Raw genomic sequence first — 27779 nt, 5'->3', positions numbered from 1 at the left:
CTTTGCCGGAATCCATTGAGGTCCTGTTGGTGTCAAAACACAATTATAGCCTCTCCCAAAGAATATTACTTCAGCAGGGCCTTTCCATTCACCTGTTTTAGGATCCCTATAAGTAACCTTGACAGTACAGTTGGGCTGTATTTTGGGCAGAGCTCTACCATGTAATAGAGCTGCAGGTTCTGCATTATCCCCAAAAATACATAAATGATTCATTACAAAGAGTGCTTTGTTTAGCTTCTCCTGAATATCTAATTCATCCCTAAATTTATCCAAGTATTCCTTTAAGGTTTTATTGGTTCGTTCAACTACAGCTTGTCCGGTAGGGGAGTGCGGAATCCCTGTTACATGTTTAATTCCCCAATGTTGAAACCACTTTTTCACACTTTGACTGACATATGCAGGCCCATTATCTGTTTTGATGGTTTCTGGAACCTCCATGACTGCCACACACTGTGTCAGGTGCCGTTTAACATGCAAAGCCCTTTCTCCTGTTTGTGCAGTGGCCCATAAAAACCGCGAGTAAGTATCAACTGTGACATGGACGTACTTAAGCCTCCCAAAACTGGGTACGTGTGTGACATCCATTTGCCATATTTCTAGGGCTTTTAACCCACGTGGATTTACTCCCATGCCAATTCCAGGCCCATGGTGGCTGCATTGAGGGCAAGTTCTCACAATTCCAGAGGCTTCTGCCTGAGAGAGCTCAAAGTCCCTCATAAGACCTTTAGCATTTTGGTGGAATTGACTATGCGCCATCCTGGCAGACTCGAATTTGTTAAGTGGACAGTGGATCGTTATTGCTGCAGAGACTAGTGCATCTGCCTTTGCATTGCCCTGTCCCAGACCCAAACTCCACTGATGGCTCCGTATGTGAATTACACAATACGGCAAGCTGCGCTGTCGAGTAGCTTGCTGGAGCTGTTGGAACAATCGTACTAATCTCGGCCTACCAGTTTCTCTTATTGCTGCATCCTCAATGCGCTGGGCCACACCTGCAACGTACAATGAATCTGTTACGACATTCAGTGAACTCATCATCCAGTGATTATATGCCCAACATACCGCGGTCAGTTCTAGTGTCTGCAATGTATCCTCAGCAGTTCCCTTTAGCACTTTCTTTTGCCACTGATTATCTGTTTTCCACACAATGGCAGCAGTTTTCGATAACTTCCCTGCATCAGTAAACACAGTGACAGCATCCACCAGTGGTGTTCTAGAGCACAAGGGTATGCCTGACCATCTCTGCGTGGTTAACAAGGTCCCAAGTTTCCCTGTAGGAAATTCTGTGATTATGGAACCTGACCATCCTAGCAAGCTTCGTTGGAGCACCTCTGAGTTATTCAAGGCCCATTCAAGTTCTGTTGGTGTCATGGGCAGATGGACATATTCTGGTTCTGCCCCTGAAATGGCAACTGTCCTTGTTCTAGCCTTCATGATGAGGTTTGCCATGCTCTCAATGAGTGGTACAATGCTTTTCTTGGGCATAACTGGACCAAATACCCACTCTATCAAACACACTCTCTCCTTCTGTTTTCCCCCCTTTTTCTTTTGCCATTGAGCAATCACTGCATTCACGAATGGGGCCGACAGGAGAACAAAAACCGAAAATGGGAAATTGAGAATTCTGCGGTGTGCCCATCTATTATTAACTTTGTCTACAATGTTTTGGAGGGCCATACGTTGTGCATCAGAGACACAGACAGGCTGGGTAGGGTCTGTACCCTTCAGCAGTGGCAACAGCGGTGCAAGATCTTCATTCCGTAAGCCTACCACTGGCCGTACCCATTGCAGATCCCCTAATAGTTTCTGAGCATCATGCAGGGTAACAACCTCTGTTGATATGGTCAGTTTTTGGGGACGGATCACTGAATCTGAGATAGCCCACCCTAAATACTTCCAAGGCTGGCTAATTTGGAGCTTTTCCTGTGCTATTTGAAGTCCAAAGGCAGAGAGGGTATCAAGGATTTGCTGAGTTTGTTCAGAAGTAAAGGACTGTTGTTGACAGAAAACCACATCGTCTAGGTACTGGTAAATTAATACATGTGGCCATGTTTGCCTTAGTGGAGCTAGCGCAGCCGCTACATAGAGCTGACATAAGGTGGGGCTGTTCTTCATGCCTTGGGGCAGGACGGTCCATTCAAACCGTTTCGCCGGTTCTGCCCTATTAAGCGAAGGCAGGGTGAATGTAAACCTCTGAGTATCATTAGGGTGTAAACGGATTGTGAAAAAACAATCCTTAAGATCAATAATCAGTAGCGGCCAATTTTCAGGCAGCATCGCTGGGTTTGGTAGACCTGACTGCACTGCCCCCATAGGCTGCATCTGCTCATTAACCTTTCGCAAGTCGTGAAGCAAACGCCACTTCCCTGACTTCTTTGGCACGACAAATATCGGAGTGTTCCATGGGCTAACAGACTCCTTTAAATGGCCTTGTTCAACTTGTTCTGATACGAGTTGATGAGCAGTTTCTAGCCGCTCTTTTGTCAACGGCCATTGCTCCACCCAGACAGCCTCATCGGTCAGCCAGACGAGTGGCCGGGGTGGTGGCGGCTTTCCAATGGCCGCTGTGAAAAAACCGTTCCTACGGTAGACAGCGTTACTCCCATTTGCGCCATCGCATCTCTGCCAAGAAGGCCTGGGAGTCCGGGGGGAAGGGGACAGACATAGACAACCACGGAAGCCACCGACTCCTCGGTAGCGACCTGTACAGGACCGAGGGATGTCCTTGCCGTGGCTATGCCCCCGAGGCCAGTAACCCCTTCCGTGGCCACCTGTAACGGCCAATGCGGCGGCCACAAGGTTTGGCTAACCATTGTGACATCTGCCCCCGTGTCTAGCAGCAGCTGAATAGGGTACCGCTCTCCGTTATAGGAGAGAATGACTTTCAAAATGGGTTGCGATTTTAGCTGCAGCAACAAACACGCCACTGGCCCTGAAGAACTGAAACCACGATCTCCCCGAATGTTATTCACAGTCTTGCCTAAGGACATTGTTTGTAACAGGTTGGTCAGCGGCACGACTTGGGCTATGCGGCTTCCCGCTGGGATGACCATGGGGGGTTGCAAGGTGTGTGCTACTATTTTAACCTCCCCCGTGTAATCAGCATCAATCAAGCCTGGCAGCACCACTAACCCTTTAAGCCCTGCCGACGACCAACCTAACAGCAGTGCTCCAAAGGAGTCTCTCGGTTTCTGCCACCCCGTAGGAATAATTTGGGGAGACGGGTCAGTCAAGACAACGTCTACTGTTGTTTCCAGGTCAATCCCGAGGCTCCCGACAGTGGCGGGAGCGCCCCATTCACAGCATTGGGAGTTACTGTTGTCCCCGCGCGACCCCCATTCGTGCTCGCTATTCCGTTTCCCGACCTTCTACACGCTTCGCTGGCATGACCCTTACTTTGACACAGGGTGCACCACACTGGTCCAGCCATGCATTGTTTACGAACATGCCCTGGCTTGCCACAACGAAAACACACCCAGTTGCCATTGTGACGCCCATCCCCCTTTCTGGGATGCGGCCGTGTTACAACTGCCATGAGCATGGGGAGCTGTTGAAGCATATTTGTGATAGACTTATTCTGCTCCTTCACAGCCTCCCCCACAGCCTCAGCTAAAAATACATTTTGTTGTTGCGCCTGAGCTCTGGAAACACAGTCCAGCATATCCACCAGCGAGGCCTCCTTAGGCAAAGTGCTTAAGAGCAATCTAGTTTTGCCATTTGCATGTTCAAAAGCGAAGGTCTTAAGGAGATTCTCTCTCATACCTTCCTGCAAATCCGCGTCAGATTCTAAAGCACTGACTAAGCGATTGATAAAGGTCTCATAAGTCTCTCGCTCACCCTGACGCACATTCGCCCAGTTTGGCCCCTTTTTCTCTGTTGGGATACGCAACAACGCCTTATGAGCTGCCTCTGCAGACGCTCTATGGAACTCAGCAGGAAACTGGAGCTGTCTGGGAGTCGCTGTGTACGGGCCTTGCCCCATTAGCATATCGAGCTGTAACCCATGCAATGCATGCCCCTGCGGCACTGGTGTATTCACAACCTTTCTACACTCTTCCTCCCATAAGTTTTCCCACTGCACATATTGAGATGGTGTGCATAGCAATTTTGCCAAGGCCATGCAGTCATTTGGACACAAAAGCTCTGCGCTAAAGACATACCCCAGCATTTGCTTTACCGGTTCACTATGCAGCTGGTATTGAGTAACCGTAGCTCGTAGCTGCTGTAACAACTTCCATTCAAAAGGCTTGTGAGTTCCTATGGCCTGGCCCTGCGGGTTGGTGGTTTGCAGTACAGGAAACCCACAATGAGACCCCAAAGCCCCTACCGCCGCCCAATCACCCTCCAGCAAGGCATCCCGTATTATCCCGGACCAATTTCCCCCATTCCTAGGACGTAGTAGTAACCCCCCACCCGACTCTATCATTACGTCATTCCTGAAGTCAAGAGCCCTCAGGTTATCTGTGATGCCGGCGGGGGGAGGGGGTGGTGGAGCCCACGGCGGCAGCCGATAGCGCGGAGCGGAGGGGATCTGAGAGCCCCGATCTCGGCGCTTGCGGGCGATGTCGTCATCGGAGTCTGAGTCGCTGGAGCCGCTGGGCGGGAGCGGGGTCGACCTCGGCGTTTTCGGACGGCAGCCAGAGTCCCTAGCATCGGCAGTTGACGTAGCGGAATTTGAGGCTTCGGCAGCTGCGGCGGCCTCTTGCACCTCACCAACGTTCTGAAGGACTGGTACTTCCACGCCAGGGGCTACAGGAACCGTCTTGAAAAGTCCCGACTGGCCACACCGGTCCTCATTGTCATCTAGCATATGTTGAGCTGCTATAGCCCCTTTTTTTCAGCCTGGTACTGCTTAAGGTGGCTCATAACTTCTCGCCAGGCTGGTCCTAGTTCTTTCGCCTCTTTGTCTCCATCTATTGCTTTTTCACGGAGCTTATTACCTACTTCTTCCCATTCCAACACATCAAAAAGTTGCGATGACAGTTTAAAGAGTCCTGCTTTCTTAGCCCACGCGAGCAAACATAACAGCTTTTTCGTGGACACAGCAACGCCTCGCACAGCGAGAAACTCTAAGAACAATTGCTGGGCTGCATCCTTCTCCATTTTTCACTCGTTTACAGCCCTTCACGCCCGGGCTGTCGACAAAACCTTTGGCGTGTTCGACCTTTCCTCCCACTACTTCCTCTTGCAAGGGGCACTCACATATCCAGACGAGCTGGATCCTGCGGGCAACGTCCTGCACGTCCAGGTACCGGATTCTGCGGGACCGGGTCCACATGTCTGAATTCTTCAGATTCTGCGGACTAAAATCGCACGTCTGGTCCAGCCAGATTTTGCGAACGCTAGCAACCTGTTTTGGGCGCCAGATAACGGAGGGAGGCGGGTTTGTGACCTGCAGAGACGACTTCACAGAAGTTAGCAGCAACAAGCAACTTTATTCATCCGCTCACAAACTCTTATACACTTCAAAAGCTGAATCCCTCCGCAGCTCTGCCACCTTGGCACTGATAATTGGTTAACAATGCTGTTTACATGACAATGCCCGCTCTAATTGGCCGATTACACACATCTGTTGAGAGGGTGGCAGGAGCTGCTGACCTCATTAATTAGTCCTTGAAGCTACAACACGCTAAGCACAGAAACAAGTTCAATACACAACTCACACTTTAGATCTAAGAGCATATAAAATCCCACCCTCAGAGGGAAAAATTTCTTCCTAATACCTCATCTAAACCTTCTGATTCCGTCATTCCCCTTTTTCCTGTCACTCCAGGCCCTGGTAAATAATCTCTCTCCTTCTTCTATTTTGTTCTTCAAGGTACTGGAAGGCCACAGTTAGGCCACCCCAAAGGTTCCCTTCTCCCAGCCAAACAATCCCAGCTCTCTCAGCCTTCCCTCATGGCACAGCTGATCCATCCCTCTGATCATCTTGGTGCCTCCTCTGGACTCGCTTCAACAGCTCCATGACCTTGCTGTGCTGGGACCCCAGAGCTGGAGGCAGCTCTGCAGGTGGGGTCTCACCTGAGAAGGCAGAATCCCCCTCCCCTGCTGCCCAGGCTGCTTTGGAGACAGCCCAGGACACCATTGGTCACCACTTGCCTTGCTGAACAAAGATCCAGTAACACATTCCCCCTGGAAAGGCCTCCTATTACCTGGGTCAGGAACATTTCCCCCCATTCCTTCCAAGAGTACCCCTTGACTTTTCCAGGTGTGTGGTGAAGTGTCCCTTGACTGTGCCAGGTGCTCCTGTATGATAAAGGTGGGGACAATCCTGACCATAACAGGTGGGGATCACAGGACAATCACCCACTCTCTGAAAGCCTTGGAACATTCCCTACATGAATTGTATGTAGCACAAGTGGAACAATTCCCAAACATTTTGGAAACTCCAGTAATTACTGACATGAGGATGGAAATTCAGCAGAGAACTAAAGCCAGTCACCCTGTGACCCCACAAACAGAGGTCCCGAGGGAGGCCCCTAGAGCTCCCCAGCACCTCCCTCTCAGTGGGCACCTCTGGGAGCCTCTCGGAGCTCGGGAACCCTCAAGTTTGCAACACTCCAAAGAGCGTCGCTGATGCCCAGGACAATTCTGATCCCCCCTCAACAAACACACCCCTCCAGGTGCCCCCCTTGTCTCTTGGGAAACACAAAGGGATGGGATGGGAGTGTTTCACTGACAAGCAGGAGAATTGTGGATGGGCACCTTTACACACACAGATATTGATGTGTCCAAACATCTCTGCCTGTGTGTGTGTGAATTGAGTGTGGTGTGAATGTTGTTGCGAATTTATAATTAATTCACTGTTAGCATTGCTAATCAGTGCTATTGAATCTCTTGATAATAGTTCAGTGATTAAATACTACTAATTTCTTTTGCTCCCTTTTGTATCCAAATCCTTTGTACCCTGATCCTCTTCCATCCCATGTCTCTGTATAAAGCATTCATTTTCACTAAAAAAATAAATTTTTTGTGAAGTCCACTTTGAAATTTCCTCCTTAGCAAAACTACAAAACAACTCCAATTAGTACAAGTCTTGAAGACTTGAAAACAATTAAAAAAAGAGAAATAAATTGTTTTTCTGTGTTTTAATAAGCCCCAACGTGTATTTGGAGATGAGTCCATGATCCTCAAGTAGTGAGACAAAATTTGAAAACCTGCTCAAGAAGTCAGAAGCCAAACTCCAAGTCCCTTGAAGCACCAATGGCCCCACTGAGGGCAGGTACTGACAAAGCCTCCCCAGGGACTCCTTAGAGCAGATCCTTGGAGGCCCTGATTGCAGGGAGACAAAGGCTCTGTGCAGGCACCTGCAATGCTGAGAAAACCCTGGGCTGCTTGGAGGAAGCACAAAGGCCAAGGCCTGAGCCCCAGGCCCTGGGACAGCAGGTCCTGTCCCTCACAGGTGGCTCAGGGCTGTTTGTGGGGCAGTGGGATGGGAGGGGGAGGAACAACAAATGTTCAAATCTGTGCAATCCCTCCCAACCTCCTCAGGGAGGGGTGTGGAAGAGGCAGCTGCCAGAGCCCAGGGGACAAAGGCCTGGGTGCCTTTGTGCCTTCCAGCCCTGCCAGAGCCCTTGGCCATCTGTCCTGCAGCCTGTCCTGCCCTGTCCCTGCTGCTCCTCTGGCCTTGCAGGCTGCACACACCCATCCTGCTTTGCCACCAGCCCTCTCAGCAGCATTTCTGTGCCCTCACTGATGTCTCTGCACCATCTCTGGCTGTTCCCTGGAACACAAAGTCATGGGATGATACTGACACCCTCTTGGTGACCTCTTGTACATCAAGGTTCCCCTATGAGTGACATTTTTTTTTCCTCCCTTCCACTCAGAAACTCCTAAGCTGCACTTTGTGACTTTCTTTCTCTTTCCAGTACCAAGAAAAGCTCTGTCATCCTGGCAGAATCACAGAATATGCTGAGCTGGAAGAGGCCTGTAAGGATAATTGAGTCCAACCCTTAGCCCTGCACAGGACCACCCCCAAGAGTCACACCATGTGAGGATCATCCAAGTGCTTCTTGAGCTCTGTCAGGCTTGGAGCTGTGACCAGTGCCCCAGGGTAACTGTCGAATGCCCAACCAGATCTTCCTTGGACAGTCTCCAGTTCTTCCTCATTCCTCCACAATGGGGAACCTCAAACCCAGACACATCAGTCCAGATGTGTTACCCCAGGGCTCATTCAAAGGGGGTGACACCTCCCTTGTCTGGGTGGCCACACTCCCCCCAAGGCAGCCCCATGTTCTGTTGTCCTTATTCACTTTGATCCTGAGCCCCTGTGCCACAGGACATCCTCAAACAGCCCAGGCCCTTCTCCTTGGGGTCACTCCAGAGCTGTTCAGGTCCCTGCCCTCATCTCTGGGTCATTGTGCCCCCAGGGCAGCACTGGCCTCTTTGCCTTCTAAAACTCCAGCAGGTTTGTGTTGCCAGAGCCCAGAGCTCCTCAGGGCCCCTGAGAGGGACTCTCAGCTGGGGCAGCTCTCAGGGTGTGTGCACAGGTGGCTCAGCTGCCTCTGGGTGCCCAAGGCTGCTGCTGCCTGTCAGGGAGGTGACAGATGTGACCTGGCAGCCCCTTCCCAGCCATGGCCCCCTGGAGATGCTGAGGCCCAGCTGACTCCTCACAGCATTGCCACCCATCTGCTCCTTGGGTGCCATGAGCTGATCAGGTCCAGGTCACCTCACATTCCTCTCCAACACCTTGTGCCTGCTCTGGGCCCTCAAGGTCCTTGTCCTGCTCCCAAGGGCTGTTTGCGAGTAGTTAATGGTCAAGGGTTGGGGTTTAGAGATCAGGGTAGGGATTAGGCAGAAGTTTAGGGATGTTTGGGGTTCTGCTGACAGAGTGTGGTTCATGATTAGGGGGAAAGATTTTTGGTCTGGGTTAGGATTAAAGCTTGGGGGTTTCATAATAATAATGCAGGTGTAGGTTTGGGATGGGCATTAGAGTACAAATAAGAGTCTGGAGTGCTGGGTTTGGCCTTTTCCTTGGAGGTCACATTGAGATTGGGATTAGAGGAGTGGATTCCTTTGAATGGGAGTAGCAGCACTTTTAGGTTGGGGCTTGAGATCAGAAATTGGGTAAAGGTCTGTCAGAAGTGTTTTCAAAGTCAGCGTTTCAGAACCCTCAGCACAACCTGAACCTGTTTTGACATCATCAAAATGTTTTCTCTCTGTTGTCCAAGCTCCTCTTTCCTTCCCCAATTATCCCAGTTCCTCTCAGTCTCCCCAGAACTCCCATCTGGATGGGCTCAGCTTTGTGATGACACTGTGCAACCTCATGGAGTCAAAGGGCCATTGTGACATGCTGGGCCTCATGGACAAAATAACTGAAATGTTTCAGAACCTTATGGAATCAAGGGGTCATTTTGACACTGCTGGGTGTCATGGAAATAAAGGAACCCCGGGACACTGAGGAGCCTTTTCAAATCAAGGGGCAATTGTGGCACCACAGGGCCTGATGGAGCCAAAGGAACTGAGGGATGCTGTTCAGCCTCATGAAATCAAGATGCCATAGGGACACTGGAACCTCATGGGATCAAGGGGCCCTTGTGACATGCAGGGAAACTCATGGAAGAAAAGGGACCCTGAGTCATTTCAGAACCTCAGGAACCAAGGGGTCACTGGGACCCCAGAACTCCATGGGATCAGCAGACCCGCTGCCTCCCCCCCACTGCCACATGAACCAGAGTCGCGGCTCTGCCGCCCCTTGGGCCCCTCTGGAGTCAGCGTTTGCTTCAGCAGCACAACTTGTCTCAATGAGGCATTTTCCAGATTTTGCTTTGTCTCCTCTTTCCTCTGGTTTTACTTTTTGTTCTTTGTTCCTCCAGGGGGGGCAAAGGGGAATGGGAAGCACATGTTGATCAGCATTTCTATCTGTACAAAAAGGGAGTTGGGACAAGGGTGGGGGAGAAATAAAAGCTATTTCTCTCTCTCTCTGTTGTTGGTTTGAACTGTTCCCTTGGTATTGTTGCTTTTGCTGCTGTATTTCTGGTCACTAAACTTATTTCTTTCATTTAATACCTCCTCGTATTTTGTCTCTGTGTATTTGTGGGGAATAAAAGGGGAGAGAGTTCATTTTATTGGAGTTTCCATTTCAATATTGGTCTTTAAACCAAGGCTGGTTGCTCAAGGGCTCCCTGAAATTGGTATCATACACAAAGGATTTGAAAATGCAGTTTGTCCCATTGGACAGAGAGGTAATAAAAATGTTCTGTATTGGTGGTCAAGGGCTGGTCACTGAGGGATCTCACCAGGAAGTTGCTGCCAAGATGACTCTGTACCATTACTTTTATTTGACAATTCTCCTTCAGCCAAATTCCCACCTATCACACGTTCCACTTCTTTAGTCCAGCTGTCACCAATCTGGCCATCAGGAGACTATGGCAGACCAAGTCAAAGGCCTTGCTAAAGTTTGGGCACACAATGTCCCTTTCTTTCCCCCCCCAAATGGATTCTGCAATCTCTTCCCTTGTCCTTCTCATGTCTGGAAATGGCTGCAGGAGGACTTGCCATATCCCCTTCCCTGCTGAGCCCGACTAGTCCAGAACTCTTCCAATCCTCCCTCCTGCCCTGTTTGCAAACTGCTTCCATGTCTGCCTTCCCCAAGTCCCGGAGAACTCTGGGATGGATCTGACCTTTCCCAAGGGGTTGAGAGAGGTCTCACAATGACACTGCCCATCATTCCCAATATCCCTGGCACCAAAGACCTTTTCCATATCCCACAGTTCCAGTTTAGTGCCCAGAAAACAATACATGCCTTGCCAGATCCTTGGAGCCATTCAGAAGGGAGGCAGCAGGGATTTCTTCCTACAGACCCACCACTCCAATGGTCTCTCTGTGCACTCCATGGCTGTCCTGAGCATTTTCCCTGATGCCTCCCTGTCCTGAATGTTTCTGGCCACCAGGCTGTAGGTGAGGGGGGTGAGCAGGTGCCTGAGGATGATGCAGAGCAAGGGCTGTGTCAAACTATCCCAGGAGGGCTGTGCTGGGCAAGGATGGGGATTCTGCAGAAAACAGTGGCCCTGGTGAGGTGAGAGGGGCAGGTGGAGAGACCTTGTGGCTGCCTGTGCTGGGCAGGAGCTGCCCCAGGATGGCAGCTCTGAAGCACACACAGGATGCTCCTGTAAATAGAAAAGGAAGACTGGAGCTAAAAATCAGGCTGGGAAAGCAGAGCAAGAGTGTCATGGTGTCACTGCAGGAGAGTTCCAGCACCTCGACCAGGCCACAGAAGACGTGATGCAGAAAGTCAGGGCCACAAACAGTGTGTGGGACAAAAAGGATACCATGACTGTGGATGACAGAACTCCCTCGAGCCAGGGTGCAACTCTGCTGGAGACAACCCTTCCAGTCCATGAGTCTTGCAGAGAGTAGGGCTGGCAAACAGCCCAGTGCTGGTCAGGGGATGTGGCCACCAGCAGGAAACACTCTGTATGTGCCAAAGGTACAGGAAATGGCAGGGACAGTGCTGGGAGAAGAGACTCTGCTGTCCACAGTCAGGGGACACTCGGGACGGAACTGTGGCAGGTTTGAAAGTTCTCCTCTTGCAGCCTCATGATGGGGCTGTTCCCAACAGAGTCATGGGGCAGGTCATGAGGGAGAAAACAAGATTTTCTGAAGGTTGTGGAGAGTGCTCATTTCAAAGAGTAAAAACTCCATGGATGATGTCTGAATTTCCTAATCCCTTTTATCAATGGAAATATTTATTCTTCCCTTTACCTTCTTTATCTCCTTTAATCTTCATGTCCCCTCTTCCCTGCTTGGACAGCTGTGACTGAGAGCATTTGTTTCTCTGTTGGGTGCTCACTGAAGCTGTGCAGGCAGCTCAGAGGGGTGACCCATGGAGGTGTGTGTGCCTCTGGCTGCATCCCACTGTCCAGCTGTGCTCTGTGCTCTGGGAAAGGGCAGGAATGCTGCCTGCTGGAGGGCAAAGCTGCTGCTGCCTGCAGAGCCCTTTCTGCCTGCACAGGGGAAATGCTGCCCAGCCAGGCTGGTTTCCTGCTGGGCAGGGAAAGGGACAGGCCAGAAGGGAGGGCAGGGGGACAGAACAGACAGGGACATGTCCAGTGTATTTGAGGACGCAGGTGGGAGAAATTTTATTGGGATAGACAGAGTTATTCTTGAAGCCACACCGAGGAATGTCAGGGCTCTGACAGGTGCCCACACCTGAGCTGGGCTCATGACCTGCTCACACTCCCAGGGCTGTTCAGAGACACGAGTCCTTCCCTTGCACACACACAGACAGTTCCTGGCAGCAGGTGCAGTGTCTCCCTGGGCTCCTGCTGCCACTGCCAGGGCCTGGAGGCACCTCAGCCCTGTGGGGTGTCACCTGCTCTGCCCCTCTCTGAGATGCCCCATGGCCTAAGGGAATGACACGTGGAACTCTGTGCTCAGAAGCACATCCCAGGGCTGCATCCAGGGGGTTTCCCAGGGCACATGAGTCTAAAATGGAAGTGACATCAGGACACTGCCTGTCCCATCAGATTTATGGCACCCCAGGAACAGCTGATGCTGTTTGTGCTCACTCAAGTTCATGTCCCCACATAGACATGATATACATGCTGAAGTCCCCTCTATATGGAGCAAACATGAACTTCTGACCTGATCACTTGATGCCTTTCTGTGGAGAGATAAATGTCCTGTTGCAGGTGGGGTGAGAGGGCAGTGCCAGGAATTGTGTTCTCAGGGGCTGGTCTGTGAGAATTGCTCTGGGTCACCTTCCCAGGCTGTCCATGGAACAAAGACACAGGCCAGACCCTGCTCTGCTGGTGCTTCAGACCCATCCCAGGAAATCTGGCTGTGCAAGGAAACTGCTTTGTGCCCCCACCCTGCACACTCACATTCTGCAACTGGGCACTGGGATTTATGTTACCAGGACACTTCGTTGAGCACATTCCTATTGGCAACTTTGGAGAAAGCTGAAAGCCTTCCTGCCCTGCCCTCAGGAGATGCCCTTCCCTGATGGAGCTGCTGTTGTGCAGCCCAGCTGTGTCCCAGCAGTGCCCACGGCCTGTCCCTGCCTGTGAGCCCAGGACGGACATGCAGCAGGATGTGACCAAGTTGCAAGAGCACTGAGGCCTTATAGCAACAGTAGGGTTGGAAGAAGAGTGTGGAAGTGGAAAAGGAGCAGATATAAAAAGACAAAGTGCTGGTGCTCCCTGGCAATGCTGCTGTGCTGTGATAGTCTTACTCTCTCCCTCTGCACACAGGCACTGCCACTGGCCTTCCTGTGGCCACAAAAGAAGGAACTTGAACAAACAAACTGTACCAATATCTTTTATTTGCTTTAAATATTAAAATGATCATTCTCTCATTTACACCATCTCCAAGTAAAACACAAAAGTTTAAGGATTAAAGAAAAACTGAGGATCAAAAATAAAGTTTAGTTGCACACAACTTAAGAAGAAAAAAGAAAAAAATAAGCACCATAATCATCACCCAAAACCTGAGACAGAAGGTTGGACAGGTAATGAGTTTCTTTATGAGTGATTTGCACATGAAAACAGGCAGGTATTTACTGTAAAAATGCATCGAGTCATTATTTTCCTCACAGCATCCTTGAGTTCCTTATTTCTCAGGCTGTAGATGAAGGGGTTCAGTGCTGGAGGAACCACCGAGTACAGAACTGACAATGCCAGATCCAAAGATGCGGAGGAGATTGTGGGAGGCTTAAGGTAGGCAAAAAATGATGTGCTGACAAACAGGGAGACCACGGCCAGGTGAGGGAGGCACGTGGAAAAGGCTTTGTGCCGTCCCTGCTCAGAGGGGATCCTCAGCACAGCCCTGAAGATCTGCACATAGGAGAAAACCATGAAAATGAAACAGCCAAAAGCTAAACAGGCACTAACCACAAGAAGCCCAACTTCCCTGAGGTAGGAGTGTGAGCAGGAGAGCTTGACGATCTGAGGGATTTCACAGAAGAACTGGCCCAGGGCATTGCCCTGGCACAGGGGCAGGGAAAATGTATTGGCTGTGTGCAGCAGAGCATGGAGAAAGCCGCTGGCCCAGGCAGCTGCTGCCATGTGGGCACAAGCTCTGCTGCCCAGGAGGGTCCCGTAGTGCAGGGGTTTGCAGATGGCAATGTAGCGGTCGTAGGACATGATGGTGAGGAGGAAAAACTCTGTCATGATGAAGAACAAAAAGAAAAAGAGCTGTGCAGCACATCCCATGTAGGAGATGGTTGTGGTGTCCCAGAGGGAGTTGTGAATGGCTTTGGGGACAGTGGTGCAGATGCAGCCCAGGTCTGTGAGGGACAGGTGGAGCAGGAAGAAGTGCATGGGGGTGTGCAGGTGGTGGTCGCAGGCTACGGCGCTGATGATGAGGCCGTTGCCCAGGAGGGCAGCCAGGAAGATGCCCAGGAAGAGCCACAAGTGCAGGAGCTGCAGCTGCCGCGTGTCTGCCAATGGCAGGAGGAGGAACTGGCTGATGGAGCTGCTGTTGGACATTTCGTTCCTCAGAATATTTTGATCTGTTGAGGAGGAAAAGACAGGAATTATTTAGGCTAGATTTCTACAAGCAAAACACTGCATATGTCACAGCCACTCCACTCTCAGGCTCACTCCCCACAGTCAGACTTCCCTGCAGCTCCTTCCCCTGAGCTCTGGGGTTTGCTGCATAAGGGGCCCACTGGAACCAGTAACTCTGTGATGGGCTCCTGAGGAGTCCTTCTTGTTTATCAGTGAGAGGGAACCCAGAACACAGGGTGATCTCTAATTGTACTCACAGAATATTCTGAGCTGGAAAGGCCCCCCAAGGATCATGGAGTGCAACCCTTAGCCCTGCAGAGAATCATTCCCAAGAATTACACCATGTCCCTGAGAGCTTTCTACAAGTACATCCTGAGCTCTGTCAGCCTTCGTGCTGTGACCACTGCCCTGGGGAGCCTCTTCAATTGCCCAATCACTCTCTGGGAGAAGAACCTTTTTCTAATATCCAACCTTAACTTCCCTTGGAATGTTCAGTCATTCCCTCGGATTTTGTCACTGGCCAGTGACAGAGAAGAGATCAGTATCTCTCCTTCCTTCTTCTCCTCCCTTGTGATACTTCAAAGAGCTTCTCAGCATGGCTGTTTGCACTTTGCCAGCTGAAGAACTGAGCTGAGGGAATTACTTCTATTTGTTCACCCAGTTGCACCTGCCATAGTTAGTAATGGTTGTGGATGCTTGAAATCGCTGACAATCTATTTGCTCTGTAGGTCAAGTCTTGTGCATCCTGAGAGGCAAAGGGACAGTCCCTTAATGGAGACAGAAGAGCTGTTCTGTCCATCAGTGCTGTTCTCACCTGCCCTGTGCTGGCAGCTTGGAGCTGGATGAGCATCACACACAACTGTTCCCCCAAAACAAAACTGCACACTGCTGAGGGCAGAGGAACCAAGAAATCTGGGTCCAAAGAGCAGAAAGACAAACTCCTCACCTTTTTCATCTCTCTCCTCCCAGGCTGAGACACAGAGCAATCACTGCAGATGCCCAGAGCATTTCCATGGATTTAGCATTGAGGTGATTTCTCTATGGAGTTCCTAGACAGCACAGAGATACTGTGGGAGAGCTGTGCCCCTTTGGAGGGCATCCTGCAACCCTGCAGGAGACCCCGGGAAACAGATGGATATCCTGAAGTTGCCTGGAGGGGTCCTGGGCACTTTGCTCCCACAGAAACATCACTACAGCAGGACCCAAAGGGTTTGTGCCCGGACAGGAACTGAACCCGCCACCCTCAAACCCCTGCACTGGCTCAGAAGAGCCAAAGGTGAGAACAAGGACAGCACAGGCAACAGATGATGGCAGTGAAATGCCACAATGCTCCTGCCAAGGGAGGAGGGAAACGCAGAGATAGATGGAAACCAGAAGCTTATCCTTCCCTGGGCTCTGGCTGCTGCAGGACAATGCAAACCTGAGCCCCCACGGGCCTGAGGGCAGAGGCTCTGCTTAGGCTGGGAAAGGAGCCCAGGGAGGAGTTGGTCAGGGGAAGGTGTCTGTGCCACAGGGCCAGCAGGGAGGTGCCCACATGCCCCTCCCCAGCATTTGTGGCAGCAGCTCCCTCTCCCTCCCTGCCTGTCTGTGCTGGGAGGAGCTGTTCCTGCCAGCAGCCACCTCCCTGTGCCCAGCTCAGCTCCCTCCAGTGCTCACACAGCCCAGGGGCAGCTCTGCATGTGCAGGGGCTGGAGAGCAGATCCCAGACAAGGTGAGGTGGCTGGGGAGGGGAAGGTGTTCTGAGTGGATGTGGTTCCTGAGAAGTGCCCTTGGACATGGCAGGAGGTGGAGCTGAAGCTGAGAGAAGCCCAGAGCCATTGTAGCTGAAGGACCCTGCCCTGCCCTGCTCAGCCCTGCCCTGCCAGGAGGGGTCACCCCTTCCACCCACACCTTCGCCCTGCAGGGCTATGAGGAGCTCCTTGGCCAGGCTGAGCTGACCCTGGCAGGCAGCAGAGCCCCTGCCCCAGCACACAGAGCCTTGGGCTGAAGGACCCTGCTCTGCAGGACAGCCCTGGGCACCCCTGGCTGCACCCCCACCCTCACACCCAACAGCCATCCCTGGGAGAAGGGAACCTTCTTGCCCTGTGCCTCTGATGCTCCACACCAGGAAATCCAGGAGAGCCATCCTGGCAGGTCTTCTCAGTGGTAACATTTGGCAGGTGTAAGAGACACTTCCAGGAACTCACCTGCACTGCTCTGCAGCCAGAGACTTACCTTGGCAAAGGGCTGTGAAGATTCCTCTTCTGAAGGGCTCTCACCTGTCCTCCAACCCCAGGATATCTAAACCTCTTTCTCACTTCCCTTGTGTCTCTACTGCCTGCAGGTCCTGTCCTGCTCTGCCATATGGCCACCTCTTGCCTGCTAGATGAACTGTGAGAGTCCTTCTCATAGATCCTGGATGCTGTGGGATGTGCCAGCTTTAGGAGATCCTTGCAGGAAGGGAAGATTAACTTTCCTACAGCCAGAGAATTCTTCATTCAAATACTGTGGAGGTTTCTCCTGTAGTGAGAGCTCAGTCCCCTCCCAGCCCAGGCTGCCTCTCATCTCTGTCCCTTCTCTGCTGTGCCCTCGGTGTGTGCAGGCAGTGCCCTGAGCCCTGCTGGGCTGTGCACAGGAGCTGCTCCTGGGCAGAGCTGTCTCTCTGCAGCACTGCCCGCTTGCCAGGAGCTCCCTGTGTGCCAGGAGCCCGGCCCAGCTCAGCAGCACAGCAACAGCCCAGGGCATTTAATGGCCCTCTGGGGGGTTTGGTGCTGAGTCCCTGAACATCAGACCCTGAGGAAAGTTGCAGGAACCTCTTGAGAAACAAAAGTCAGATTCAAACTGTAAAGTTGCTTGCAGTGCTAATGGGTCCCACTGAGGAATCAAACTCAGAAAACTTTTCTAGTTTCTTGTAAAAGCACAAACCTGGAAACAGTGATGACAGGTCACAGAATCACAGAACCATCAGGGTTGGAATAGACCTTCAAGATCCTCTGGTCCAACTCTGAATGAAAAACCACCATAATCACCCCTAAACCATTTCTCAGGGTGCTAATCCAGATGCCATGTGAACACTTCCAGAGACACCACCACTTCACTGAGCTACTTATTCAAATGCCTATACACTCAGTGAAAAAAAAATTTAATATCTAATCTAAACTTCAACTGATGCAATTAAGAGCCGTTTCCTCTCATCTGGTCACTACAGCCTTGATAGCACAGAACAAATCCCACCCCACTAAAACCTCCTTTTGGGTCTTTGTAGAGAGGAATGACACTGTCTCTGGGCCTCTTCTTCTCCAGACTCCAGAACACCAGTTCCTTTAGCCATTCCTCATGACACATTATTTCCAGACTCTTCCCAAGCTCCACTCCCTTCACTGGACATGCTCCAGGCCCTCAATGTCCTTTTTGCAGTGAGGGGCCCAGAATTGGACACAGGTCTTGAGGTGGGGCCTCACCTGTGACCAGTGCAGATGGACAATCTCTGTCCTGGTCCTGCTGGCCACACTATTTTCCATACAGGCCAGGATGCCATTGGGCTTCTTGCCCACATGGGCACTCTCTGGCTCATATTCTGCTGCTCTCAAATAGACATCCCAAGTCCCTTCCTGATGAGCAGCTCTCAAGACACTCTGCCTACAGCCTGGAGCATTCCATGGGGTTGTGGGGACCCAAGGGCAGGACCTGACACTAGGCTTTATTGATCCAGCCTGTCCAAATCCCTCTGCAGAACCTTCCTGCCCTCCAGCACATCCACAGTTAAATCCACCTTCGTCTTGACCACAAATGTACTGAGTGTGCACTCCATCCCCTTGTCCAGATCATCAATAATGGTGTTAAAAAGGACCAGCCCCAACACTGAGCCCTGGGGAACTCCACTAGTGACCAGCCCCACCTGGATTTGGTTCCATTCCCCACCAATCTCTGGGCCATCAGTCAGTTTTTCACCCAGCAAACAGTTCCCTCATCCCAGCCATGCCAGCCAGTTTCTGCAGGAGATGCTGTGGGAGGTGGTGCCAAAGACTTGACTGAATTCCAGAGAGACACATCCACAGCCTTTCCCTCATCTCCTGAGTGGGTCATTTTGTAATAGAAGGGGGTCAGTGTGGTCATGCAGGATCTGCCTTTCCAAAACCCACACTGACTGACCCTTATTCCTTGGGTTCCTTCACGTGCCGTGTGATGGCACTCAGGGTGATCTGCTCCATGGACTTCCCTGGTACGAAGGTTGGGCTGACAGGTCTGGAGTTGTTCAGGTCCTTCTGGCCCTGTCTGTAAATGGGCATCACAGTTTGTCAGCTGGGACTTCTCCAGTTCACCAGGGCTGCTGGGCAATGAGTGAAAGTGGCTTGGCCAGCTCTTTCTCCAGCTCCCTCAGCACTCTCAGGTGCATCCCATGTGGGCAGGGACTTGTGGGGGTCTCATTGGCAGAGCAGGTCACTCACATTTTCCTCCTGGATTGCAGGGGCTTCAATCAGACTCTCATCACCAACTTCTAGTCAGGGAACTTGGGTATCCAAAAGACAACTAAGTTTTGGTGTTAAACACCAAGGCAAAGAAGACATTCATTCTCTCAGCCATTTCCTCCTGCCCTGACCCTGTCCTGCCTCTACATCCAGCAAAAAACAAAGACTCTCCTGAGCCTTCCTTTTGCTGCCCATGGGTTTAGACACACATTTTTTTGCTGTCTTTAACTTCAGTGGCCAAATTCAGTTCCAGTTTGTCTTTGACCCTTCACATTTTAACCCTCCATAACTTCACTATATCCTTGTGGTGCCCCCATAATTTCTGTCCCTCTTTCCAGAGGTGATACACTCTCTTTTTTTTTTCCTAACTTCCAGGCCATGGTCTGTGTTTAACCAGGCCATACTTTTTGCCCCCTGGCTTGTCTTAGGTCACACAGGCACAGCTCCTGGAGCTTCTTAAAACACCTGCATCCATCCTGCACTCCTTTCTCCTTCAGGACTGACTCCCAAGGGACTCCATCCATCAGTTTCCCAAACTGGCCAAAGTCTGTCAGCTGTCAGTCCAAGGTGTCAGTTCTGCTGGTGCCCCTCCTTCCTTCACCCACAATGGAAATCCCCATTATTTCATGGTCTCTGTGCCCAAGCCAGCCCTGACCACCACATCACCCACCAGCCACAGAATCACAGAATGCTTTGGGTCATAAGGGACCTTAAAGAGCATCTCATTCCAACCCCAGGGGCAGGAACACCTTTGACTAGACCAGGTTGCTCAGAGCCACATTCTGCATGGCCTTGAACAACTTCTAGTGATGGAGCAGCCAGAACTTCTCTTAACAACCTGTGCCAGGGCCTCACCACCCTCACCATAAAGAATTTCTTACCAATATCTCATCTAACCCTTCTCTCTATCAGTGTGAAGCCATTTCCCCCTTATCCTGTCTCTGCAGATCCTTGTAATCAGTCTCTCTTCATCTTTCTTGTTGGCTCCCTTCAACCACAATTAGGTCACCCCAAGGCCTTCTCTTCTCCAGGCTGTACAATCCCAATTCTCTCACCCTTCCTTTATTGCAGAGCGGCTCCATCTCTCTGATCATCCTGCTGCCTCCTCTGGACTCGCTCCAACAGCTCCTTGTCCTTGCTGTGCTGGGACCCCAGAGCTGGAGGCAGCTCTGCAGGTGGGGCAACATCCAACCAGGTGTGTTCCAGCAAGGACAGTGTGGAACCTCCTGGAACCAAAGGGACATTGTGACACCACAGAACCTCCTGGAACCAAAGGGACACTGTGACACCACAGAACCACCTGGAACCAATGGGGACATTGAGACACTTTAGGCCTTCATGGAACAAAGGAATCCAGGGAGACTGTGGAAGCTCATGGAATCAAGAAGTCATTGTGACACTCCAGGGCTTTTGGAACCCAAGGAAACCTGGGACACTGTGGATCCTCACGGAGCCATGGGGCAATTGTGACATGTGGGAACCAAAGGAATCCTCAGATAGTTTGGAACCTCCTGGAATCAAGAGGCCATTGTGACACTTCAGGGCCTCATGGAAACAAAGGAACCCTGGAACATTTTGGAACCTCATGGAATGAAGAGGCCACTGTGACACCTGAGGCCTCATCAAACCAAATGAACTCAGGGACACTGTGGAACCTCTTGGATATGAGGGGCCATTGAGACACTGCAGGGCCTCAGGGAACCCAAGGAACACTGAGACATTTCAGAACCTTATGGAACAAGGGGCTGTTGTTACACTGAGGAGCCTGATGGAATGAAGGGGCTTTGTGACACTGCAGGGCATCATGGAACCAAAGGGGCTCTGGGGCACTGTGGAGCCTCATGGAATCAAAGGCCATTGTGAGACTTCAGAGATTAAATGAAAAAAAGGAACCCTGGGAGACTGGAACCTCATGGAATCAATGGGCCATAGTGACTTGTGAAGAGCCTGGTGGAGCCAAAGGGACCCTGGGGCACTGCGGAATCTCATGGAACCAAGGGGCCATTGTGACTTGTGGGGACTCCTGGAACCAAATGAACCTCAGGACATTTTGGAACCTCATGGCATCAAGGGGCCATTGTGACACTGCAGAGCCTTATGGACCATGGCAGGATGTTCTGCCCTGATCAGGCCCAGAATCCACTCAGAGAATGCAAACAATGCAGGCTCTCTGGGCTCAGTTACTGCTGGCACCAAGGGGCTGTTTGGGTGTTGAATTCTGCTAAAACCAGCCTGGTTCACCAAACTGCAAATGCTCATCCTGCTTTTTGGAACAGGATCTGACAGAGAAGCTGCTCACTGGCCTGGAAATTCATGACTAGCAATCCCTCACTGTATAGCTCTAAAAGCTCTGTCCAACTTCCATATGGCATATCCCTTCACAGACTGTCTTGAAGCATGTGGAGCTTCTCCCATGAAGCAGGGACGGCTCTTCATGGTCATTGACCAGGGGTTAAGGGAAGGAGAGAGATCTGCCCTCTTTAGTTGTGTGAGAGTTACATCAATCTCTGCTTAATGATAGTTTCTTTTTGCTGGCTTCAACACAACTGTTTTAAAATAACTGCTTTGACACAGTGCACTGCACTATTTTATGCTATAATATACTCTACTAGGAGGTTTTTAGCTTTTCCAGAGTGTACTGAAGATTTAAGTAAATTATTAAGATCTTTCATCTGTTCACTTGTCTGTTCTTTTGTCTGTTCATTTCTCATAACAAATAACTCATTTTATAGATCTGATTTGCCATCATTAAAACCTGTGGAAAAAAGTGATTCAATCACACCTCTATAATTCCTGAAATTTAAATTGCACAGTAAATCTGAGGCTAAGATTGGATTCAGTCACCCCCAGGCTCCTCTCTGCGAAGGAGTTTAGAAAGCAAGGGGTCCTTTCTGTCCCCACAGCTCAATGAGACATCTTCTCTAATAAACTCTGTCTAAAACTTCTGTTACCTCTGTGACACCATGAGCTTCCACACTATCCAAGGATTCCTTTGGTTCTATGAGGCCCTGCAATGTCACAGTGATCCCTTCATTCCATGAGGTTCTGCAGTGTCCCAGGTTCCCTTCAGTTCCATAAGGTCCCAGAGCACCAAAATGACCCTTTGATTCCATGGAGTTCTGAAGTGTCCGAGTGTCCCTTTTGTTCCATCACTGCAGAGTCACAATGAGCCCTTAATTCCATGAGGTTGCAGAGTTACAATGATCCCATTGTTTCAATAAGACTCTACAGTGTCACAATTCCATGAGGTTCCACAGTGTCACACTGGTCCCTTGTGCTACTCAAGGCCCTGCACTGAGACAGAGGTCCCTTAAATCCATGAGATTCCACAGTGACCTCGTGATTCGATGAGGTCCTGCAGTGTCACAGTGGTGGTGTCAGGGATGGTGGAGCTTTTCTTTTTGTAGTTACAAACAGAATGAGAAAGAAATAATGTCACCAAGGGCACCTTGGAGGTCCAGACTGGAGTTGTGCGGAAAGGAATTTCACTCCAAGAGAAATGCTCTGATGCAATGTGACACAAAGAAAGGGCCTGGATCAGCCCAAGGCTTTATATTCCAAAGCAGATCCAGGGAGGAGGGAGAGATGTCAGTGCAGGAAGGGGCCAGCGAGGTGGGGCAGCCGGGGGATGCCGACAGCCTGCAGGGAAAGGGGCAGGGCATGGACACCGTAGGACAGCCTGGGCTGGAGAGGAGACAGGGATGTGCAGAAGCTGAAAGGCCCCAAGAGAGCCAAGTTGTGCAGGCCTTTGGCCATGGCTGCTGTGTGTGCCCCTGATGGCATGAGGAGACAAGTGAGCCTTGCAGCCCTGGGGCCTCATTGCCTCCTTGTCCCTGCTCAGCAGCCTGGGAGGCGCCACCTCATTGTCCTGCCCTTGGCATTGCACATCCCACATCCCACTGCCCCAGGAAGAGTCCTGAGGAATGAGGGAGGAACAGAATCTGCTTTCCCAGGTGCTGGGTGTCAGGGCTTGGCCCTCTGGATTAATGGAACACTTTCAGCATAACTCACCATCAGAGCCACCTTTCCTTTGCTTGTCCACAACTGTCATCACTGCCTCCATTTTCTGCTCTAACTATAGTCTGGGGACACTCTCAGTTTGCCCCTCAGTGGGACCCATTAGCACTACAAGAAAATTCAGTGTTTCAATATGACTTTGACTTCTTGAGAAGTTTTTTGAACTCACTCTGATGGACTGAGTCTGATGTAAACAACACAAACCCCCCAGAGGGCCATTAAATGCCCTGGGCTGTTGCTGTGCTGCTGAGCTGGGCCGGGCTCCTGGCACACAGGGAGCTCCTGGCAAGCGGGCAGCGCTGCAGAGAGACAGCTCTGCCCAGGAGCAGCTCCTGTGCACAGCCCAGCAGGGCTCAGGGCACTGCCAGGGCAGCTCAGGGACACCAGCAGGGCACAGACAGAGCTTAAAGGGGCTCAGCATTGGGAGGATGACTCAGAGCTCTTGAGGAGAAATCTTTGCAGTGCTGGACACGGTGAGTCTGTGGGTGCAGGGCAATGCAGGGGCAGCTCCTGGAGGCATCTCCTAAAGCTGTCCCAGCCCCAGCTGATGGGATGTGTGAGGAGGGGGCTGTTGGTGGGCACTTTGGAATAGCTGTGGAGCCGGGGGCTGCAGCCAGGGGTGCCCAGGGCTGTGGGGCAGAGTAGGGTCCTGCAGCCCAGGGTGCTGTGCTGGGGCAGGGACTCTGCTGCCTGCCAGGGTCAGCTCTCAGCCAGCCTGGGGAGCTGCTCACAGGGCTGGGGAGAAGGGCTGTGAGGAAGGAGCAATGGCTGAGATCTGGGTCCTTGTGTGGATAAGGTGCTCTGTGGTTCAAAGCTGCTCAGAGCTGGACAGCAGTGCAGGAGATTTCACAGGATATTTTTCAAGAAGCACAGAAAGGCAGCAGCTGCCTCAAAGGGAATTATCCTGTTCTTACATTCTTTTTCTGTGGGCTATCTGGCCCATAAAAAGTAGAAATTAATTTCTCATTTCAGGAGGTGGCACTTCCATTTCAAATCATTTACACCTACTGATGAATAAACCTGGGAGGATTAGAAATCTGCCAGGTACACACATCATCAGTGCTTCTTTTCCATTCTCCTCAGGATTGCTGTGAGATTGCCAGCAGAGCCTGCACAGGCAGAGCTGTCCCTGGGCAGTGCCCTGTGCTGGGAGGGCTCTGCAGGGCAGAGCTGAGCACCCAGGGCTGGGCTGGGCTCTGGGAGCACTGCCAGGGAAGCAGCTGCTGGCAGGGACAGCTCCAGGCAGCCGCCCTGGAAAGGGAGTGAGAGGGAGCTGCTGTTGCAATTCCTCGGGAGGGGGGTTAGGGCAGCTCTGGCCCATCCCTGCTCTGCAGATTTCTGCCCAGAACAAGCCTCTGAGCTCCATCACCCAGTAGAGCCTTTCCCTTTGGCCATCTGATTATCCCTGTAGGGCCTCCAAAGGAGTGGCGAGGAATTTTTCTATTTTCCCTTCCTCTTCATGCTGCCTTTGCCCCCAGTTCAGGTGGGAACTCTGGGCAATGAGTCTGCTGAACTCTCCAGTCAGGATGTAACATCTTTAGGACATTCAGTTCTTTCCCTGGATGATCCTGCTGTCAAGCAGGATGCCTTCTTGAGGGGCAGAGCTGTGCCATTGCAGCCTTGTGTTCCCCACAGCCCCTCAGCACTGAGGCCATGGCAGTGGGGCTGCAAGGTGTGTGCAGGCAGCTGCAATGAGCCCTCTGTGCCCCTGGTGGGAGGGGAGAGCTGAGATATCTCTCTTCTCTAGGATGAGACAGGATGAGGAGTTTGAAGATGTGCCCTTGGAAACTGGAGTCACCAGCTCTCAGCAGTGTCCAGTTTCTCCTCAGGGGAACCCCTGGGTGCCTTTGCCCTGCAGATCAGAGAGGTGACAGCCTTGGGCAGCTGAGAGCAGGGCTGATGGAAACGCTGTCTGATCCACAGTGCAGGAATGATCTCTTTGCCTCACAGGACACACAGGTTTTCTCTTAGACAGGAGTATAAATACCAAGGATTCCTGCCTTAAAAATTTCACTCCTTGTGTTGTAGCAAATGGAAGGAAAGAAACAAAACTATACCCCCACAGCTCTGCTCTGCATTGGGGTGAAATGGGAGTGACAATGTTGAGAAGCTTTTTAGTACCATGGGTGCCTTAAAACTAACATCAGTTTCAGTTCCTATTTATCTGTTGTTGTAGGACAGAACTGAGTCTTCCAGAACATCAGAAGAGCTCCTTTTTCCCTGGAGCTTTCTGAGCCAGGCCTCAACAGAAGTCCTCAAATGGACCAGCTGAAGGGTTTTTGTGAAGAAGAAGAGGTGATCTGAGGGTGTTACATAAGGACTGGAAGAGGTTTTTTCTGAAACATGTACTGTGACTTGTTACTATATTTTTCTCCTTGGACAGGTGCTATACCCAGGAGAAGCTCATGTCCAACAGCAGCTCCATCACCCAGTTCCTCCTCCTGCCATTGGCAGACACGCGGCAGCTGCAGCTCCTGCACTTGTGGCTCTTCCTGGGCATCTTCCTGGCTGCCCTCCTGGGCAACGGCCTCATCATCAGCGCCGTAGCCTGCGACCACCACCTGCACACCCCCATGCACTTCTTCCTGCTCAACCTGTCCCTCACAGACCTGGGCTGCATCTGCACCACTGTCCCCAAAGCCATGCACAACTCCCTCTGGGACACCACAACCATCTCCTACATGGGATGTGCTGCACAGCTCTTTTTCTTTTTGTTCTTCATTGTCACAGAGATTTCCCTCCTCACCATCATGTGCTACGACCGCTATGTTGCCATCTGCAAACCCCTGCACTACGGGACCCTCCTGGGCAGCAGAGCTTGTGCCCACATGGCAGCCGCTGCCTGGGCCACTGGCTTTCTCAATGCTCTGCTGCACACAGTCAATACATTTTCCCTGCCCCTGTGCCAGGGTAATGCCGTGGGCCAGTTCTTCTGTGATCTGCCTCAGGTCCTCAAGCTCTCCTGCTCACAGTACTACCGCAGAGAACTTGGACTCATTGTGGTTAGTATCTCTTTAGTGTTCGGTTGTTTCATTTTCATAGTTTTCTCCTATGTGCAGATCTTCAGGGCTGTGCTGAGGATCCCCTCTGAGCAGGGACGGCACAAAGCCTTTTCCACGTGCCTCCCTCACCTGGCCGTGGTCTCTCTGTTTGTCAGCACTGGCATATTTTCCTACCTGAAGCCTCCCTCCATGTCCTCCCCATCCCTGGATCTGACATTGTCAGTTCTGTACTCGGTGGTGCCTCCAGCACTGAACCCCCTCATCTACAGCCTGAGGAACCAGGAGCTCAAGGATGCTGTGAGGAAAATGATGACTGGATGCTTTTCAGCAACAATAACCTGTCTGTTTTCTGATCTATAGAGTTCATAGTGTAACTCATTAGAAGCCCAGCATGCCTCCTCAGGTTTTTGGTGATGGTCAATTGGCTCTTCTTGTCAGGATGTTGTGCACAATAAATTTTTTTTATTAATTTCTTTTGTCATTCTTTGTTCTCCTGTGTGACCCAGAATCTCTGTAAATGAGGAATTGTGCTCTCTTTATATTCAAAGAAAATAAATTATCCTGAACTGTTCTTGTTCATCTGTGATCCTATCTGTGGGACCCTCATAAAGCTGCAGGGCAATTTCATATGTGCAGAGGAGAAGGGGAAAGAGTCCAGCACAGCAGCACTGCTGGGGACCAGCAGGACTTTTTAGAGTTGCTCCCTTTCCACTTCCACACTCTCCTTCTAAGACCCCATGTTGGTGTAAGATCTGAGTGCTCTGCCAGTTTGGTCGGGCTGTTTCTGTGTGGTGATGCCCAAAGGGGCACAAAGAAACTGCTTAGAGACAGAGTTTTAATCTTTAAGCAGCAAGGTATTTATTGAAGCAACGTTGGGGAACCGTCCGATTCTTGTCGGACAATAGAGTTCCGAAGTCAACAGTGTGAACCCAGAGTATTTATACAGTTTGTGTGAGAGATTACATCATTTTTACATGCATATTCATGTTATTGCAACACTTGGTTATAATATATAGAGCAGGTGGAGTCCAGGCGGAGTCAGGGGTGGGGTCGTCGTTTTGAGGAATATTATGGTGGGAGTTCCTGTTACTTCATCTGGTAGGGGTCTCATTTCACCTCCTCATCCTCGGTGAACTTTTCAACTTCTACTGAATTTTGCTGATTTTAATATAGATCGTGCCAAAATGCTGTGTTTGAAATTTCTTGTCTCTTCCTGCAGGTCACCGTGTCCTGTGCTCGGGCTGTGCTTCTCCCTTATATGTTATTGCCTGCATATTTCGTATTGGTTTGGACAGACCTCAAGACCATCTTTGGATAGCTCCCAAACCTGGTTTCTATCCAGCTATATTTCCTGTGGCTGGCTTCAGAGACTGTTTTGTGTTAATTCTTTGGGTCCTGTGCTTGCTCTGCTTCAGTGGGAGTGCTGTGACTGCCAGCAGACAATGGGCATTTTTGTGGCAGAGTTGGCCTCAAACAGCAGTTCCATCACAGAAAGGGATCTCCTCAGCACAGTGCCTGCAGGCTTAGGTCTTCTTCTAAAGTCACTCTGAAGAACATGCACAGAGAATGGACACTAAAGAGGCTCCTTTTTTGGCTTGTTCTCCAGGGGCTCAGTGTGATGAGATCAGGGGCTCAGGGTGGCCTTCGAGAAAATTAGATCTGCTTTTGCTTGTTGATGGCCAGAGCCCAAGCAGATGGAGAATGATCTGGGATTAACATTCCTGGGTCTCTGTAGCTTGTGACAGGAATGATGGCAGGAGAATGTTTTATTGAAGAGACCTGGGAACAGCCAGGAGAACTCAAAGGACCTGCAGGGACAGTTTGTGCCAAGGAGTCAGCAGGAAATTCAGCCCAGTGAGCAC

The 27779-nt window shown here is 51.0% G+C and overlaps 3 protein-coding genes across 3 annotated transcripts in view; 2 read left to right on the top strand and 1 right to left on the bottom strand.

Annotated features, from left to right (window-relative positions):
- Window positions 1-27779, top strand: part of LOC139673811 (zinc finger protein 850-like) — a 685564-nt gene that overhangs the window by 44276 nt on the left and 613509 nt on the right. The window lies entirely within an intron of this gene.
- LOC139674254 (olfactory receptor 14C36-like) lies at window positions 7170-14429 on the bottom strand. Its single transcript, XM_071560442.1, has 2 exons — window positions 13503-14429; window positions 7170-7235 (listed from the first exon to the last, which is right to left on the bottom strand). The coding sequence occupies exons 1-2, from the start codon at window positions 14427-14429 to the stop codon at window positions 7170-7172; spliced, it is 993 nt and encodes a 330-aa protein (XP_071416543.1).
- LOC139674253 (olfactory receptor 14C36-like) lies at window positions 25321-26277 on the top strand. Its single transcript, XM_071560441.1, has one exon. The coding sequence runs from the start codon at window positions 25321-25323 to the stop codon at window positions 26275-26277; it is 957 nt and encodes a 318-aa protein (XP_071416542.1).

Source organism: Pithys albifrons, chromosome 7, assembly GCF_047495875.1.
Source record: "Pithys albifrons albifrons isolate INPA30051 chromosome 7, PitAlb_v1, whole genome shotgun sequence".
NCBI lineage: Eukaryota > Metazoa > Chordata > Aves > Passeriformes > Thamnophilidae > Pithys > Pithys albifrons.
This window is presented reverse-complemented; position numbering and strand designations above follow the sequence as displayed.

Coding starts and splice junctions, on each gene's coding strand:
- LOC139674254 (XM_071560442.1), bottom strand. CDS start 14,429: ATGTCCAACAGCAGCTCCATCAGCCAGTTCCTCCTCCTGCCATTGGCA. Junction 7,236..13,502: donor TGACTCGATGCATTTTTACA/GTAAATACCTGC, acceptor GTCCCTGGGGAG/GCTTTGTCAGTACCTGCCCT.
- LOC139674253 (XM_071560441.1), top strand. CDS start 25,321: ATGTCCAACAGCAGCTCCATCACCCAGTTCCTCCTCCTGCCATTGGCA.